The sequence below is a fragment of the Euprymna scolopes genome, chromosome 40 (assembly GCF_053919585.1).
Source record: "Euprymna scolopes isolate OS-2025 chromosome 40, ASM5391958v1, whole genome shotgun sequence".
In the NCBI taxonomy this organism is placed as follows: Eukaryota; Metazoa; Mollusca; class Cephalopoda; order Sepiida; family Sepiolidae; genus Euprymna; species Euprymna scolopes.
Window position 1 is genome coordinate 50,535,914 of NC_136521.1, and position 20,449 is coordinate 50,556,362.

Genomic DNA, 20,449 nt, shown 5'->3' on the forward strand with positions numbered 1-20,449 from the left:
GACCAAGGCCGCCAACCCCCAATATTTCCTCCTGTATCAGAAAACACACTATGTGATATACGTATATCTGTACGTGATGTTGCCAAGCTAATCAAAAACCTTGATTCCAGTAAAGCAACTGGCCCTGACGGTATTCCAGTTATAGTACTCAAAAAAATTCAACCTGAACTAGCGCCCATACTTACAAAACTGTTTAAACGTTGTCTTAAGGAGAATAGTTTCCCATCTCCCTGGAAAATTTCATCAGTATGCCCTGTATTTAAGAATTCAGGTGATCGCTCATCCCCCTCTAAGTACAGGCCAATAAGTCTCCTGTGCATCATGTGTAAGTTGCTGGAATCTGTGTTAAATACAGAAGTAATCAACCATCTCAACAAAAATAACCTTCTTAGTGACACTCAATATGGTTTCCGTTCTGCAAGATCTACAGTAGATGTGCTTACAGTTATATCTCATAGGATTAGCAAATCTCTCGACGGACGCAACCTTTCTAGGGCAATTGCTCTTGACATATCTAAGGCCTTTGATAGGGTATGGCATAAAGGTTTACTTCATAAGATCTCTAGCTATGGTATAACTGGAAATGTCTTCTCAATTATTAAATCATTTCTTTCTGATAGGTTCATAAGAGTAGTAGTTGAGGGGCAAAAATCAAAAGCTCACAGTATTAATGCCGGTGTCCCTCAGGGGTCCATCCTGGGTCCAACTCTTTTCCTGATCTACATTAATGATCTTCCAAATCACATCCTTACATCATTTTTAGACATCTATGCTGATGACACTACCATTTATGGTAGCACATCTAAGACAGTAAATGACCAAGTTCTCTCCAATTCTCTCTTCTCTGATCTTGAGCACGTAGTACAATGAGGAAAGGAGTGGCTGGTTACTTTTAATGCATCTAAAACCAAGCTTCTCTCTTTACATCATCAACATTCTGATCCACATCTGGCATCAATTGAAATGAATGGCTCTCGTCTTCAGAAGGCCTCAAGTTTTGACAAGCTTCTGGGCTTGACCTTTACTCCTGATCTTAAATGGAACACGTACATCAAATCTGTTGCCCAGGCCGCTGGAAAAATGGTGGAATCTTTCTATCGATACGATAGATATCTCACTGCTGATGCAATTCTCTATCTATATAAGAGCCAGGTATGTCCAAGGATGGAATACTGTTGCCACATTTGGGCAGGAGCTGCTAGAAAGGACTTGTCCTGCCTTGATAGAGTTCAAAATAGACTTTGTAGCCTCGTAGGAGATGTCCTTTTCTCTTCCCTGCAACCTCTATCTCACAGAAGAGATGTTGCGAGTTTGTCTCTGATGTATCGTTATTTTCATGGAAAGTGTTCGACTAAGCTTCAGTCTATGGTCCCCCCTCACCTAACTTTCACAAGAAACACTCGTCTAGCTGTAAACACTATCAATAATTCCCCCCACTCTTTATCTGTGCCTAAACCTAAACGTAGATTCCATGAACAAAGCTTCTTTCTTAAAACTGCACGCCTGTGAAATTGTCTTCCGTTTTCCTGCTTTCCAGCTGACTACAATGTGGTTGTGTTCAAGCCTAACGTAAATAAGTTCTTGATGAGCTGTTCCATATAAGTTATCAAATTTACCAAATTTTTATTACTAATGATTACTATATTGTCCAATTTCTACTGTACACTCTTTAACCCTTATCCTTGAGTGGCCTCTTGGCCTTGATAATGTAGTGATGCCTATGTAAAAAAAACAAAAACCCATCTCCAAAGGGGTAATAGTTCATCTTTGATAAAAGCTAGGTAAAAAAAACTCTGCCGACGAAGAACGATGCACAGGTCGAAGTGTTGAGTGATATCTTCCAAGATGGTTACTGCAAGTCAGGTAGCCTCGAGGAGTCCACTGTAGATGGCGGACAAATGACTGGTATATAGTCATAAAAAAATGCTCAATATCTGGAGTATGGCTTTTTTTTCTTTTCTTTTTTTTACAAGGAGGTCACCACTTATCAAGGCCTGGAAGCCACTCAGGGATAAGGGTATTGCATGTACAGTACGTTGTACGTTAGTGTTGAGATTTCATAAAGCATCTACTTAAGGGGGCGGCCCATCAGGAACTTGTTTACGTTGAACTTGAAGACATCCAAGTTGTAGTCAGATGGGAAACAGGCAGACGGAACAGAGTTCCACTGGCGTGCTGTTCTAAGAAAGAAGACCAGAGATTGGAGTTCAGACGAGCACTTCCCATGGAAATAATGGTAAAACAAAGACAGGCTCGCAATGTCTCTTCTGTGGGAGAGAGGTTGCAGGGAAGAGAAAAGGGCATCCCCCACTAAGCCACAAAGTCTATTTTGTACTCTGTCAAGGCAGGATAGGCTGTTTTTAGCAGCTCCTGCCCAGATATGGCAGCAGTATTCCATCCTTGGACGTACTTGGCTTTTATATAGATAGAGAATTGCATCAGTAGTTAGATATCTTCTGGAGCGGTAGAAGGAACCCACCATCTTTCCAGCGACCCTGGCAACAGACTTGATGTACGTGTTCCATTTCATATCAGGAGTAAAGGTCAAGCCCAGAAGCTTGTCAAAACATTGAGCTTCACCTAGGCAAGAGCCATCCATTACAATTGATGCCAGATGGGGATCAGAGCGTTGATGGTGTAAAGATAGGAGCTTGGTTTTAGATGCATTAAAGGTAACCAGCCACCTCTTCCCCCACTGAACTACACGCTCAAGATCAGAGGAGAGAGAATCAGAGAGAACTTTGTCATTTACAGCCTTTGATGTGTTGCCGTAGATGGTCGTGTCATCAGCATAGATGTCAACGAATGATTTAAGTATGTGTTTAGGGAGGTCATTGATGTAGATCAGGAAGAGAATTGGGGTCAGGATGGCCCCCTGAGGGACTCCAGCATTAATACTGCAGGCCTCTGATTTTTGTCCATCGACCACTACTCTTATGAGCCTATTAGAGAGAAATGATTTAATGATTGAGAAAACATTTCCAGTTATACCGTAGCTGGAAATCTAGTGAAGTAGGCCTTTATGCCATACCTTGTCGAAGGCGTTTGATATGTCAAGAGCAATTGCCCTAGAAAGGTAGCCTTTGTCAAGAGATTCACTAATCCTATGAGATATAACCGTTAGCATATCTGCGGTAGATCTTGCAGAACGGAAACCATATTGCATGTCACTAAGGAGGTTATTTCTGCTGAGGTGGTTGACTATTTCTCTATTTAGTATGGATTCCAGCAACTTACTCATGACACACAGGAGACTTATAGGTCTGTACTGAGAGGGAGAGGACTTATCACCTGAATTCTTAAATACAGAGCATACTGATGAGGTTTTCCAGGGTGTTGGAAAGCACTTCTTCTTAACGCTTGAACAGATTTGTGAGTATGGGAGCAAGTTCAGGTTGAAGCTTTTTTAACACTATAGTTGGGATGCCATCAGGGCCAGTTGCTTTACTGGAATCAAGGTTCTTGATTAGCTTGGCGCCCTCACGCACAAATATTTGTATTTTACCTAGCGTATTTTGTGTTATAGGAGGAAACATGGGGAGTTGATGGCCGTCGTCGCATAGGGTAGAATTAGTTGCAAAGTTCTTTTTCTTTTCGGATCCCTTCTGCCGAAATATCTAGTGGAGAGGTTGTCACGTACTTCTTCTTGTATGTGTGTGGGGGGGAGGGGTTTACATTTCCACGTTTTTATCCGTTCTTTTATTTTTGAAATTGTTGTGGACGTAATGACAGAGTTGACAATATAACAATGAAAAACTGCTCAATATGCTGAGTCCCCGGGGAAACGGCGGGTATCCATGCTAGTATATATATATATATATATATATATATATATATATATATATATATATTATAGAACATAATAGCGAGAGTTTTAAAAGAACAAAGTTTCAATTAATGTATGAATACTTTAAAAGTGCTGTTCCCGAAGTACCGCAGATATATGACAAACTCGATAGGTGTATTTGCCTAGAGCTATATTAATACAGAGCATAAAAGATCAATAATCGTGAAATTATAAATCAGCTACAAAAGGAGAAACGGATTTTGTTTTGTTTCTCCTTTTTTGGAGCTGATTTATAATTCTACATTTATTGACCTTTATATTCTCTCTCTCTCTCTCTCTCTCTCTCTCTATATATATATATATATATATATATATATATATATATATATATATATTTAACTCAAATGACCTTGTAACGGGTGTTGTAACCCAACATCCGGTTTACGACTTCTGGTTCCGCATACATAAACAAATAATCAACGTGACAATAAAACATGTTGTTTTACTGTGTACGTTTTCAGCGTCCCAGTTGGGTTTTTTTTTTCGCGTTTAAATTATCCAATAAACAATTAATACTTTCTGCTTTTTTTTTTTACATCGTTCATTTCCGTATTACATTCAAGTTATTTTAATGCAATTTTCTTACAAATAGATCTACTTTAACCCATTGACAACCTTAAGAGCATTTTACAACGGCGAGTTACCCACCGCCTTCATTTTTTTAATTTATTCTCCATTTTTTAATACACCTTTCTTAAACATTCTACATTTTCTTCTACATTATCAACATAAATAAATAACGCCGAAAATGTTTTTTTTTTAATTTGCGTTACAAATAATCAACGCGACAATAAAACGTATTGTTTTACTGTGTATGTTTTCAGCGTCCCAATTGTGTTTTTTTTGCGTTTAAATTAAAAGATATATCAAAATTTTAATTTTACTTAAAGTATTTGTTCAGTGCACATTTACCTACAAGTATGACAAACCACTTATAATTCAATGGCTGTAATATATATTTTTTTTTCAAAAATAAACAATATTAAACAGAACGACTCATAGAAATCTATCTATATTCTTTTTTCATTTTAATATATTTTCATAGAAATGTTTCTGTTATGTCAAAAAAACTATTTTCTTTACATCACAAGTGTCATGCTCATACATAAATTCCATAGCTAATATAACATACTGACCCAACGGGTGGTCTAGTGTGTGTGTGTGTGTATGTATATATATATATATATATATATATATATATATATATATATATATATATATATATATATTGACCTGTCGTCCCTTTTTATATGATGGGATCGCCCGATCGTCGAAGAAAAGATGCAAGCAAGGGCACACGGTCCACAGAGTTCTATAATTGATATAGATATACCCGTTACGCCCATTCAATAGACACGTCAATACATGAACGTTATACAACACAAGTAAACAGTTATGCACTAGTTACATAGATGCCTATATGACACACTAGTTTATAAATACACCCCCACCGCGCCCTGATTTTTAAGTCCATGTGACAGTGAGACACCTTCAATCTTACACTTCTTTAGGAAAGCGTTTAAAGATTGGAAAAAAGTTATGGATATATGCTTCTGTGGGGGATATGGATAATTGCCATATATATATATATATATATATATATATATATATATTATTATTATTATTATTATTATTTGAGGTAAACAGTTAGATATGGTCGCTACAAATAGCCATCTGTTTCAGTCGCCTGAGGAAGTCTCATTGACTGAAACAGATGGCTATTTGTAGCGACCATATGTAACTGTTTACTTCAAATAAAAAAAATATTTTACTCTTTTTATTGAGCACTATCTAACAACCTCGTTCTCTTCATTAGTCTCGACTTTTGAATACCTTAAACCTATATATATATATATATATAATATTAATGAATGATAAAAGTCTATAGTCCAAGTTCATGATGGTGACCATCTTATAATTTATTCCTTTAATTCAGTTGACATTTACAATTCTTGACAGTATCTGTTTCGTAGCGTAAAATCAATCACTTAACTATTATATCAATCAGTGAATCTATTTTGCCCTTAACTCATCAGAAGAAATAGCAACAATCAATCAGTCAAAAGGAAATAAAGTGCATTTTGACATGATTAAAATCCGATAATTGGAAGAGAAGCTGTAAATACCTTTTTCTAAAATTCCAAATGGCGTAATGGAAACATATTATATGGTATTTACAGCTTTTCTTCCAATTTTCGGATTTTAATCATGTATGGGACGTGAATTAACGATGTTATGACATCGTCCAAATACCTAAGCTCAATTTATTTACACAAAGAGCATAGCTTAATACGCTAATTGCAATTTGTATATCACTTCCCAATATGCTCAACCCAAGATAGGGAGCATTATAGTCATCCACATGCAGTAGTGTTTCGCTGTATCACAGCTCATCAGTGCGGCTAGACAGACAACTACCTCAAGCCAGGATCGAACCCCAACTGCTCAAACGACAGTAAAGGCTTCTCACCACTACGCTATCTATCTATCTATCTATATATATATATATATATATATATATATGTACATATATGTATATATATGTATATATATGTATATATATATATATGTATGTATGTATATATATATATATATATATATATATATATATATAAGAGCAAACAGTTAATAAAACATGTTAAAAACACTTTGAAAAAGAGTTAAAAACATATTTAATCTTAAAAGGAAACACTTGATAAGTGGATAGTCCTTAATCCGCAGAGTTTCAAAGAAATACTTTCCTTCTCATCAGAGGGTAGGAATTAGCAAAATGCGGAATCGGATTTTGCATACAAAAGTATTTGATGAAACTGCAAGTAAGTCAAAGATCTTACTTGATAACAAAAAGTGGAGCAGAGGGAATATGGTGAAGAAAAATGTGATTACACGTGAATGGATAATCTGGTGAAAGGTAAATTATCCAATGGCGGTAAAATCCAAAAATATAACTCCAAGAAAGTTAATTGAATTTCCATTTGCACAAGTAAAATCCAAGGAAATCACGTAATTGGAAGATGGTCCAAAATAATTCAAAAGACCGAAATCCATGGAATAATTCACAAATATGTACAAGGAAAAGGGGAAAAATTCCAATAATATTAATAAAAGAAAAATAAGATATGCTTTTCACACGGCTGCCGAAACATAATAAGAAAGATTAGGGAAGAAGAGGAAAATAAATTAAATGGTGATAGAATTAAATATAAAATAGAAAAGCAAATGTCAAAATGACCCAGATAAAAAGATGTTAAAAGGCGCAAAAAAAATACAGGGCCAAAAAATAGGTCAACTGAAATGTACAGGTTATTACTTAAGAAAATATCAGCAAGAGTTATTAAAAATGGAAAAAAATAAATAAGTAAATAAATTAATTTATAAATAAATAAATAAAATTATATATATATATTTCTGTAGAAATATATTTTCTTATTATATATCAATCCTTATATAAGAAGCTCAATGTAATTACAGAGCAATATATAGAATAAATGACAAAAATTTATATTCCAAAATTCATGATGTTGACCATCTTATAGTTTATTCCTTTAAATGACTTAAATCACTTAAATAGACTTCGTAGCCTCATAGGAGATGTCCTTTTCTCGTCCTTGCAACCTCTATCTCACAGAAGAGATGTTGCAAGTTTGTCTTTGCTTTATCGTTATTTTCATGGCAAGTGCTCGACTGAGCTTCAATCTATGGTCCCCCCCTCGCCAAACTTTCACAAGAAACACTCGTCTAGCTGAACACACTATCAATAATTCTCCCACTTTTTATCTGTGCCTAAACCTAAACGTAGATTCCATGAACAAAGCTTCTTTCTTAGAAGTGCACGCCTGTGGAATTGTTTTCCCCTTTTCCTGCATTCCAGTTGACTACAATCTGATTGTCTTCAAGTCCAACGTAAACAAGTTCTTGATGAGCCGTTCCACTTAAGTTAACAAATTTACCGAATTTCCATGACTAACGATTACTATATTCTCCAATTGACGACTGTACACTCTTAACCCTTATCCTCGAGTGGTCTCTGGGCCTTGATAAATGGTGATGCCTATTTAAAAAAAAAAAGACACAGAAAGAATAAAACCAAGCATTTAATTAAAAGAAACCAGTCGTTTGTTCCTTTATTCATTGTTTCCAGGCCCGAAGAGTCGATGCAGAAAGTGTTAGAAACTGAGGTATGTCGAATGAATTGCTCGTTATACACATATGAACACACGTATTAAATGAGACAATTAAGGCATTATGGCGACGGCCAAATACAGATACATACATAGACAGACATCTATACATTAATACACACAAAGAGATATACGCACCCACATGTATATCAGGTATTTAATAATTATTATAGTAAATCCGTAGTGGAATGGGGACAAAAATGGTTGGTCACATTCAATGCTGCTAAGACTAAGCTTGTTTCCTTCAATAACTACAAGAAACCTTCTCTACCACCAATAGCAATGGCCAAGACACATTACCTGAAAGTACTTCTTTTAAACTCCTCGGCCTAACGTTTACAGGGAATATGAACTGGAATAGATACATTGAGAGCATTACCAAGGCTGCTGCAAGGAAGGTTGGCTCCCTCTACCGTGCTAGAAAACTACTTATGCCTGACAGTATCCTATACCTCTATAAGGCAACCATTCGCCCATGTATGGAGTACTGTTGTCACATCTGGGCTGGTGCATCTGCTTCTTGTCTCTCGCTCCTGGACAGGGTTCAAAAGAGAGTCGCCAACCTGATAGGTCCTGAACTGTTATCTAGGCTTCAGCCTCTGTCCCATCGACGAGATGTTGCATCCCTCTGCCTGTTCTACAAATACTTCAATGGTGAATGCTCTGACGAACTGCAAACACTTGTACCTCCCCGACGTAACTACCCCGACAAGCTACTAAGTCTCATCCCTTTACAGTAGAGATCCCTAGGTGCAAGAAAGCCTTTTACTCCAATAGTTTCTTCCTCAGAACTGCGGGTCTTTGGAACTCCCTTCCGGGATTCTGCTTTCCCAACTGCAATGATATGCAGAAGTTCAAGTGTAATGTTAACAAACATCTTTCTACTCATCTCCCTTCATAATGACCCCGCTAATTAAGTCCCTGATAGTAGCCCCCTGCTTCAAAGTGGCACTGTGCCTTGTTTGGGGTGAAAATTGAATAAAAAAAAAAATTAAAAAATAATAATTATGTCAGCCCATTTAAGAAACCCGTTTCTTATCGTTGAGCACTTTCAGTTGAATTAAAGTCGGTCAATTTAGGTCTTATGCGCAGATCATCGTACCATGATTAGATCACTCTGACAGACGTTAAAAAGCATTTAAAAAATAGATGTTTAAATTCAGCAGCACTTCTCGCATAGCTGAATGGCTAAGGTCCTTGCTGATGAAGCCAGGTGGCTTCTGTCGCCGGGTTCGAAGCTATCGACTGGTGTTAATCGTGACACCTTGCACTGATGATTCCCGAAAGGATGAAACACTAGTGTCTGTAGGTAGTTAATAATTATTATAGTAAATTATTATAGTAAATAACTATATATATATATATATATATATATATATATATATATATATATATATATATATATATATATGAGAGAGAGAGAGAAAGAAAGAGAGAGAGACAGAGAACGCACACGCTGGTCGCATAAAAGATACGTAATGAACGACATACACGCTACAGACAATATCATTCCGCCGCTCCCCCGCTGCACGCCCCCCTCCCGTGGGATGACCTTTGTGGCCTTTGGGCCAAGATCAAAGTGTAGTATCTGTCCGGCAGATATTGCAATCAAAGACCATTGTCCTTGTGGTAATCTTTTGGTCCATGTAGGGGCAACCCTATATACCAAATGGCTCTCACTATCCAGTTCCCATTTCCCACCTCTCGGGAGCTGGCCCCCTTTTTCCCTTCGCCCTCCCCCATCTGTCCACATTAAAAAACGGCCTTATGCCTAATTTGCTCAGTGGAGAAGCAAATAAATACAGCCGCTCCCCAAGTACACAACAAATATACAAAAACAAATTAAGATGAAGAATGAAGTTATAATTTACATAGACAACCCGTGACTCCAAGACCTATGTTCTCTGTTTTAATGAATGACGTCATTTTGTTGTTACTTCATTATTTATGACGTCATATCTTCCTGCTGTTTTCAACCTGTTTTAGTGGATGACGTCATCCAGTGTGTAAGGAAAGAAGAAGAAGAAGAAGAAGAAGAAGAAGAAGAAGAAGAAGAAGAAGAAGAAGAAGAAGAAGGAAAGAAAAAGAAAAGAAGAAGAAAACGAAAAGGAAGAAAAGAAAAAAGAAAAGAAGCCCAGTAAAGAAAGAAAAAGAAGGAAAAAAGAAGGAAATACAAGAAAAAGAACAGGAAGAAGAAAAGAAAAAAGAAGAAAAGGAAAAGAAAGAAAAGGAAAAAGGAAAAGAAAGAAGGAGAAAAGAAAAGAAGAAAACGACAACAAGAAGAAAAAACAAGAAAAGAACAAAGAAAAGAAGAAGAAAAGGAAGAAAAAGAAAAAGAAAAGAAAGAAAAGGAAGAAAAGGAAAGAAGTAGAAAAGAAAGAAAGGAGAAAAGAAAATAAGAAGAAAAAGAAAGAAGAAGAAAGAAGAAAAGAAAAGAATGTATGAAAAGAAAAAACAACATTATTAAAATATTTAAATATTTTACTTCGGCTTGATATCCAATTATTTTTAATGGACGATGTCATCAAAAAATGTATAAAAATACGAGTAGGAAAGGAAGAAGGAGACGAGAGGGGAAGAGGGGAATGAGAAAAAGAACAAGAAAAGCTGACAAAAATAAAAAGGTATTTAAAAACAAAATAATATCGACAATATTTCAAAACTTCGGCTTGACATCCTATTATTAAAGGCCACTTCATTTCCGAACAAACAAATCCGCCCAAGAGAGTAAACCTTTTCACTTCATTTTTTTTCGTTGTTTTCAACCAGGAATTCGTTTAACAACGCATCTTCAGTCTGACATAAAACATAGGTACACATTCCAGCTTTTGTAACAACGTCGTACCTGTTGCATTGTATACGAGTAGGTATACTTGTCCCCATGACAGGTTCATAAAAATGAGTCCCTCCCCCAACCAAAAAAAAAAAAAGGCATTTTTTACGACCTGTCCCAGCGTAGTATGAACCCCCCACCCCAACATCCCCATGTAAAGAACGGCTTTCGGAATTAACCCCCCCCCCCAAAAAAAAAAAACTCGAAAGCCGAAAGGGAGATTGAGGGTGTTTATTGTTTATTTTGAAAGCTGTTCTTAACATGGGGGAGACGGGCGGGTTATACTATGCAGTACTATATTAGTATACTAGTATTTCCCGATTTTTCTAAGACTTGATGCTCCACAAATTTTTATCTAGTTTGATTTGTAAACAGTCACTCCTGATCTGAAATGGAACACGTACATCAAGTCTGTTGCCAAGGTCGCTGGGAGGATGGGTGGTGAGATCCTTCTACCGCTCGAGAAGATATGTCACTACTGATGCAATTCTCTATCTATATAAAAGCCAAGTACGTCCAAGGATGGAGTACTTCTGCCACATCTGGGCAGGAGCTGCTAAAAACAGCCTATCCTGCCTTGACAGATTACAAAATAGACTTCATGGCCTAGTCGGGGACGCCCTTTTCTCTTCCCTGCAACCTCTCTCCTACAGAAGAGCCGTTGCGAGCCTATCTTTGTTTTATCGTTATTTTCATGGCAAGTGCTCGTTTGAGCTCCAATCTCTGGTTCCCCCGCCCTTGCCAATCTTTCATGAAAAACACCCGTCTGGCTGAAACCACTGTCATTAATTTTCCCCACTCTTTATCTGTGCCTAAATCCATGTGCAGATTTCATGAGCAGAGCTTCTTTCTTAGAAGTGCACGACTGTGGAACTCTCTTCCGTTTGCCTGTTTCCCACCTAACTACTGCAAGTAAGACACTTTATCAAATCTCCAATACTAACGATTACTACGATACTATCCCATCGATTACTTTACATGCAATAACCCTTACCTCCGAGCGGCTTCCGGGCCTTGATAAGTGGTGATCTCCATGTAAAAAACAACAAAAAAAAAGTCTCCAAATTTTCGTGTTAGAACCTTAAACTAAACACTTCACTGAAACTTGTATCATTTTATTTCAGTTTATTTCATAATACACTAGCCTGGTTACTCGGCATTGCCCAGATGTTTTGCAGTGTGTGTTGAACAAAAAAAAAATGGTTGTAGACAGGCAGGCTCGAACCCATGATATGAAGGCAGAAAAGAAAATGAAAGAAAATCTGACATCGTACCGCTACTCCATGACACGACCGAAAGTTCGGAATGTTAAAATTAGGCAAAGTCAATCCAACCGAACCAATAACTTGCAAAAATGGCTTTCAAAAAAATCACCCCTCCTTGTAGAAAACTACCCAGATGACTGTGAAGGAATTAATGCTTTTGGCCAGTTTTTCGATATTTGTCATCCGAGACGTCGAGCTTCAAAATGACACTGTTCTTGTGAAAATCCATCGCCTCTGTCGAAAGTTTTAGGCAGGCAGGCATACATACATACATACATACATGCATACATACATACATACATACATTTAAACAGACAGGTGAGATTTATATTATAGACTAGTCTGGATGCCAAGCGGTGCCCAGGTGTTTGAAGGTGTGCGTTGAGCAAAAACAAAAAGTGGTAGAAGGCAGGCAGGCTCGAACCCGTACTGCGAAGGAGGAGAAGAATGTGAAAAATAAACGTGAGGTCTTTGTCATTGCATCCATCACCAAAACCAGAAGTGGCGAAGACTTAAATTAAGACTAGTCAATCGAAAAGATGGGATGACTTTTGAAAATATTGGTGAAAAAAGCGACTCCTCCCTGTAGAAAAGTGCCCAGTTGAGGGTGAAGAAATTAATGTTTTGGGCCATTTTTTCGATATTTGTCGTCTGAAGGTCCGATTTACCATCATATGTTGTACCTACTTTTCATTACTATTTACCATTTTATCCTATTCTTTCATTCGCTTTTCATTTCTAAATGTCATTAAGCCAGTTTTTTTTATATTTTCATTTATAATTCTGGCTCTTCTCTTCTGACGAGAAGCATTTAGCTTCGAAATACCATGACCATGGTTCTTCTTTTCTTAATTTCGCCTTAACTTTTTCTTATTGGCCTGATGACAAAATAAAGTCATCCATCCATCCAGCGCGGCTGTAGCCGAGATTGAGCTCACTAAACGACTTTTTAGTGTAATTTAAATCTTGTCTGTAGCTGAATATTTGATGCATCCTCAGGGCTATCAAGGGTATTTTTTATCATGACGCCATAACTAGATGGGTTGCTTACCATAGCTTAAGAGAGTCTCATCTACCCTTGAGAGAAGGATAGACCTCGCCAGTTTCCCAACCTGGTATTTTACCTCGCAGTACATACAGCGCCTCGCCTTCTCAAATGGTCACCCATGTGGTACTGGCCAGGTTCAATATTGCTTAATTGCGGTTTTCTGGCGAGAACCGGTATGTCAACGTGATGGTGGCATTATATATAACTTTTATTCCTCATCTTTCATTTAATATTATTGTTTTTGCTCCCTTTGATAGTGTTGAGCTTTTCTGATCTTGATAAGTTTTACTTTCTTAAAGATTTACTCTTTGATAATATTATGTGTGTGTGTGTGAGAGAGAGAGAGAGAGAGAGAGAGAGAGAGAGAGAGAGAGAGAAAATGAGAGAATTGCAACATACCTAATTGGGAAAATCCTAAAAATCAAAAATTATTTTTAAAATGTGCCTACAAATAAAGAGCTGGAGGTTACGGTCAGATGGGTATGAAGCCCATTTAGGATCACACCTTCTGCTGATGAGACGATCACTAAAGTGTCCCTCCCTCCGCAAATCATTGTGAATTTCATTAACGATTCAGTGGGTAGCACTTTTGAGTGGGGAGGGCGGAGGTGGAGTCGCCCTGTTGTTCCCTTCAGGTATTCAGAGGTGTTCCCTTTTCAGCTTCTCTGTCCTCATGCTCCTCAAATGTCTCTAGAGGTGTTCCAATCAGATAAGCGACCATCCCATCTCCCACGGTGCCGTGAATCATGTTATCAAGTTTTAAAGGAATGAGGATTGAACGTGACGACGAAAACAGGAGACAATACGTGTGTAAGAATAGGAAAAGAGTTTAATAGGATAAAGACGTCATTCAATCCTATTTATTTGTCTGAAAAGTAATATCTAAAGGAATGTGATTTCCAACACAGCGTTATATTAATTTGATGATTATAAAACTATCAATTTGCAAGGCACGTCTAACATATAAAATTATTTTATGAGATTTTTAAAGTTTGACATAAATAGCATTTAAGCTAACACATAAAATTTGGATTTTGATAAGCAAATTTTATTTGTTATTGTTATACCATGTTATTGACACTATTATAATCTAATATAAAATTATCTTGTAAGATTTTAAAGGTTGGATTTAAATAGTATTTAAGCTGACATATTAAACTTGGATTCTGAATAGCCAATTTTTAATTGCTATTTTTTGTACCATGTTCATAATATTATTATAATCTATATATCTATAAAAGAGAAAACGTGTGTGTGTCTGTCTGTCTGTCTATGTACATTTCCCTACCAAATAACTCTGTCACTTTTCGGTCTACAGACTCGAAATTTGATATACGGGGTATTGAGATTTGGGAAAATCTTTTTAATCAGGTTTCGGCCAGAACTTTTGCTGTTAACGGGTAAAAATTTAAAGATTTGACCTTTTGAGAACTCTGCCAAACTCCTCTGCCAATTTTGGGTCTAAACACTTGAAATTTTGGATATAAGTTACTTGGACATGGATCTAACTTTATAACTTGATTTGGGCTCAAAACAATAAATGCTAAGGGGTCAAAGTAAAAATAAAATTTACCTCTGCGGTCTCTACAAAATTACTTAGCCAATTTTTGGTCTAAACATTTGAAATTTTACATAAAGTGTATTCAGACATAGAGCAAGTTTTTTAATCGGTTTTTGGACGAAAAGTTGGCTGCCAACGGGTCAAAGTTCAAAAGATTTTACCTTTGTGGTCTCTAGCAAACTATTCAGCCAATTTTGTGTCTAAACACTCGAAATTTTAGATGTAGGTTACTTGAACATGGGTCATACATTTTAATTTGACTTGAGCCCAAAACAATAAATATTAAGGGGTCAAAATTGGGGTCAAAGTTTAAAAATATTGACCTCTGCTGTTTCTACTAACTTTTCTCTATGGTAGTTAAGGAAGCCTATTATATCGAAAGGCATTACGGTACATATGCACACTTTTTAATATATACATATGCATAGAAAGTTATGAACAGTACATAGGGTCCGAGCAAAGCTGGGCTGAACTGCTAGTCTTACATATAAAATTATTTTATGAGTTTTTAAAGTTGGATCTAAACAGTATTTAATCTGACATATAAACATTTTTTGTGAGATTTTTATACTTGGATCTAAACAGCATTTAAGCTGAAATATAAAATTTGGATTCTGTCTAGCGAATTCTTATTTGTTAATGTTGTACCATGTTATTGACATTATAATTTAACATACAAAATTATTTTTGGAGATTTTTCAAGTTTAACATAAATAGCATTTAAGCTATTAAGTTAATGAAGACGGCTACATTGAATAGATGTCAGCTCTACTACATAATAAAGTTACCTGAATTGAGTTTTTCAATAAAAGTTTTATAATAAAGGTGAATTAGATCTGACGACCTAAGAGGATGATCAAATATGGACAGCATACATGTGTGTGTATGCGTTTGTGTGTGCGTGTGCATGTGTATGTGTGATGCTAACGTCCATATGTTCATCATCTTCTGAGGCCGTGTTCATCATACGGAGATGTGTGCAGGACATCAGACTTTGGTGGTATGGCCATATTGAAGGAAGTGTTACTAGATGTAGAACAGTTGAGATAGCAGGTACAGTTTGCAGTGGGAGGCTGAGGGAAACGTGTGAGAAAGTGATAAAAAGAAGTGCTAGAGAGAAAGGATGGTGAATAAAGACCTGGCCAGATATATTTTAGTTTGGAAGTCAATTCCAGTTGCCAGTTATGTTACATGGGCATTAAACTAAAAATGATGATGATGATGATGATGATGATGATGATGATGACGATAATGACGATGATGATGATAATGATGATGACAATGATGATAATGATGATAATGACGATGATGACGATGACGATGATGACGGTGATGATGACGACGATGATGATGATGATGATGATGATGATGATAATGATGATGATAATGATAATTATGCTAATGATGATGATGATGATGATCAGGTTCCCTGCAGTGAAAATTCTTTCCAATGTGGATATAAAGAAACCAACGACAATAAAGTGCAACCCACACACAAATTATTGTCATTTTTTATTATTAAACAAGACTTAACACGTTTTTATAAAAATATATTTTCTTAGCTGAAGTTGCAGTGTCACCTACATTTCAAATTTCGCCACGACTACGCCCGTGGGCATCTCCTTATACCTACCTCAGTACCTACCTCAGTACCTTTTACTTTGTACTATTACTTCACCGCATATTAGTTGGTTGTTTTTGTTTTACGGCATATCAACCCTTTTCATGTTATTTAATGCCGAATCCAGTGATTTTGAAGAAAATTTTTTTTAATAGAATATAGTTGTTTATTTTTTTTCAAGTCGGTTCCTATTCAACCCATAGTTGGGACCCTAACAGTTACTACCACTCCGGGTCAGAGTGGACCTGGGAGCAATGGCAATTAAAGGGTGGCTCCACACTCCTCAAAGCCCGCAAGTTTGGGGTCTCACTATCGGATATAGTTTAAGGTTATATCCAGAACCTCACCGTGTATTGAGGCCAAGAGCCTCTCGAGGATTGCTACATTTTAGGGGAGATGTAGTTTTTGATTCAACTGACGCGTTTATTTATTTGTGTCCAGTCAGTGTTTTTGAGTGCCGCTGTGCAAGATCACGGGCTCACCCACTCGACAACGATCGCTGACTGCCGTTGTGTGCTGTGGATTTCTACTTCTTTTCCTTCTCTGACATGTTAGCGATTAAGCTGGCTCACAAATATTGGTTTGGGGAATATAAGTTCCTAGCGTTTTTATATTTTTTTTTTCTTACAACTTTTTCCTTTCCAGAGAAATGTCGGCGCTGTCGGTGGGGCATAAGAATACGCCGACTGCCCCCCTGCAGAAGGTAAAAGTCCCTCAATAGGGGTCCTGGATATGACCTTAAACTATATCCGATGGTGAGGCCCCAGCTTGCGGGCTCTGGGGAGTGTGGAGCCACCTTTTAATTGCCATTGCTCCCAGGTCCACTCTGACCCGGACTGGTAGTACCTGTTAGGGTCCCAACTATGGGTTAAGATAGAAACTGACTTGCAAAAAACAAATATATTCTATTAAAAACAAATTTTCTTCAAAATCACCGGATTCGGCATTAAATAACCTGAAAAGGGTTGATATGCCGTAAAACAAAAACAACCAACCAACCAGAAAAATGTATACCATTTATCCGATAGAGCTTTTCCTGCCATACAAAACTGTGTCAATTGTCTTTTTTGGCTAATTTAATATCTTTTTTATTACTTTTTTATGCTTAGAAAATGGAATTTTCGACACTTGCTCGTCCTTACATTTTATCGAGGCCAGAAAGCGGCTAAAGCAGCCAGGGACATTTGCACGGTATACGGAGATGTCATAGACGAGCCTACAGAACGGAAATGGTTTGCAAAGTTTTAAAAAATGGCGATTTTGACGCCCACGACACGCCCCTTCTGGTCTTGACAAGAGGATCTCAGTTTTGAAGGAGAATGTCATCAAGCAAGTCGTGAATTGGTGGAAAAAATGGTCTGTGATTACAACACGATTATTAATCATCTTCATTCAGTGGAATTTTTGTTTAAATAAAAATCTTTGATAAAAATGCTCTTAACTTATTCCTCAAACCAATCTCTCTCTCTCTCTCTCTCTCTCTCTCTCTATATATATATATATATATATATATATATATATATATAATCTGGGTAGTTTTTTTGTTTATATCCGTTAGAAGCGTTGAGTGAAATTCCAAGAATAAAACATGTATAAATACATTTGAAGCCAAAACTGCAACGCGAGTTTTTTTTATAAAAATAGAAGATGAAGGAGGAAGAACGGGACAAAACGTGACATCTTTGCTTTTACAACCACCGTCAAACTGGAAGTGACGTAGGTTTAAATTAAGGCTAGACAATCGAAAAGAGGGGATGACTTTCGAAAATATCGGTGAAAAAAGCGACCCTCTCCCTGTAGAAAAGTGTCCAGTTGAGGGTGAAGAAATTAATGTTTTTAGCCAATTTTTCTGTATTTGTCGTCTGAAGGGTCGAGCTTCAAAACGATATTGATCTTGGTTAAAATCCGTTGCCTCTGTCGAAAGTTTTAGGCAGACATGCAAAAATACATATATTTATATATTGGTAGCTCAAATTTTCGACCCAAACCGATTAAAAAGCTTGCTCTATCTCTGAATACCCTTTATGTAAAATTTCAAATGTTTAGACTAGAAATTGTCTGAGTAATTTGGTAGAGACCGCAGAGGTCGATTTTTTTAAAACTTTGACCCCTATTATGACCCCTTAACATTTACTGTTTGGGGCTCAAATCAAGTTATTAAGTTAGATCCATGTCCAAGGAACCTATATCTAAAATTTCAAGTGTTTAGACCCAAAATTGATGGAAGAGTTTGGTAAAGTTCTCAAAGGTCAAATCGTTGAACTTTGACCTCTTAACAACCATATTTCTGGCCAAAAATGGATTACAAAGATTTTCCCAAATCTCAATACCCTGTATATCAAATTTCGAGTCTATAGACTGAAAATTGACAGAGTTATTGCATAGGGAAATGTACACACACACACACACTTTTATAGATACATAGATTGGGTTTTGTTTTACAATCTACAGAGATTCAAAAAAAGTGGTCAAAAAATGAAATATATAACAAATAAATGTTACCAAAGGCAATAAAAGTTACTCTTCAACCTAACTGGGTGGGTTTTTACTTTTTAGTGTTTTTACTTAATTTAAAATGTTTATTCGGCTCGAAAAACTAGCAATGTCAACTGTTATGGCATCCACAAGAAAAAAAAACGGCCGCAATGTATTTGTTACGCGGCCATTTTTTTTTTTTTTTATTATTATTTTAAATTGACATTGCTTGTTTTTCGAGCCGTATAAACATTTTACATTCAGTAAAAACCCACCCAGATAGAAGAGTAACTTATCTTGCCTTTGGTAACATTTATTTGTTATATATTTGATTTTTTTTTTTTTTTTTTTTTTACCACTTTTTTTATTCTCTGTGGATTGTAAAACAAACCCAAGAATTTTTTCTACAAGGATATCGGGTACTTGCGGGAGAGACCACGTAAAAGTTGGCAATTCCAGAGCGAAAACTGGATTCGAACTTGGCACATCCAGGTTACCAGTTCGTGTTGTTAACCACTAAGCCAGTCACTTCTGTGCGCACGCGCGTGCGCGTGCGCGTGTGTATGTGTGTGTGTGTGTGTGTGTGTGTGTGTGTTATAATTAACAATGCGAAGAAAAAAAAACGTGTCATATTTAGAAACCTTCTTGTACGCCTTACCTGTCACCTACATATCCGAAACTCCGTGGAGTTTTGATGAGAAAGACCTCACCCCTCAAAAAAAAAAAAAAAAAAAAAGCCACTGACCTTTTGGTTCGCCTTCGTCATATGGGTGGCAACAACAACAACAACAACAACGACAAGCGAAACTCCTGTTTCAGGTGACGAAGACAAGTGCGTGGCCAGTGCGTGTGTGCACGCGCATCAGTTGAAACAGACTCTGGACTCTATTATCAATATTATTATTGTTGTTGTTGAATGTTTCTCTACTTGTTATAAAGGCGACGACGTATTGGTCTACCACCTTTTCTTTTTTTGCTTTTAGAAAATTTAATTTAAAGATAAAAACTATTGGAATTATGAAAAACAGCGAAGAAGCCCACAAAGTCACAGAACAAATATATCGTGTAAGTATTTCTTTTTTCTGTTAATAAAATAATGATAGATGTAAACAACCTTTAACAAAATATAAAAGTGTTTATTGTAAATTACTGTATTCTCAGCTAACTCGCTTCATTTATTTTTTTACAGTTATTTTTGGATTTTTTTTTTTTTTCTCAGATTTTATTTAATTGAATTAATATTTTAAGTGTTTTTGTATTTTTGGTGCTTATGCACTTCTGTTACCGTACTATTTTTTTTATTTATTTATTTTTTTTTTTGTTTTGTTTTATATATATTTTCAAGTTAAAAAAAAGGGTACTTATGCACTTATGCAGAGCACTTACTGATCCGCGCTATTTTTTAAATCGTATTTCCAAGTTTAATTAAAGTTTTTTTTTGTTTTTTTTATTCAATTGTAAGGTTAAAGTACAGAATAGGTACAAAACATACCCTCCCCCATGTTAAGAATGGCTTTTAAAATAATAACGTTATTATTTCAGCACGGATCACTCTCTGCGTGAGTACCCAGCACGGTAGCGTAAGTGCATACGGTACGACCGTATTTTTCAAAAAGAG

General features: G+C 36.5%; 2 protein-coding genes across 5 annotated transcripts in view; one reads left to right on the forward strand and one right to left on the reverse strand.

The window, feature by feature from the left end:
- The window catches only part of LOC145265557 (uncharacterized), a 62,490-nt gene extending 42,775 nt beyond the window's left edge, over positions 1-19,715 (reverse strand). Inside the window, exon 1 of one of the 2 annotated variants that reach the window (XM_080121529.1) lies at positions 19,577-19,715. In XM_080121529.1, coding sequence (XP_079977655.1) covers positions 19,577-19,597 — 21 coding nt within the window. In that variant the 5' untranslated portion in view covers positions 19,598-19,715. The remainder of the gene's footprint in view (positions 1-19,576) is intronic. The other variant, XM_080121530.1, reaches the window with a different exon arrangement.
- A 19-nt stretch (positions 19,716-19,734) lies between these two features.
- The window catches only part of LOC145265556 (BAR/IMD domain-containing adapter protein 2-like), a 213,332-nt gene continuing 212,617 nt past the window's right edge, over positions 19,735-20,449 (forward strand). For all 3 annotated transcript variants that reach the window (XM_080121524.1, XM_080121528.1, XM_080121525.1), the window contains exon 1: positions 19,735-19,896. In XM_080121524.1, coding sequence (XP_079977650.1) covers positions 19,849-19,896 — 48 coding nt within the window. In that variant the 5' untranslated portion in view covers positions 19,735-19,848. The remainder of the gene's footprint in view (positions 19,897-20,449) is intronic.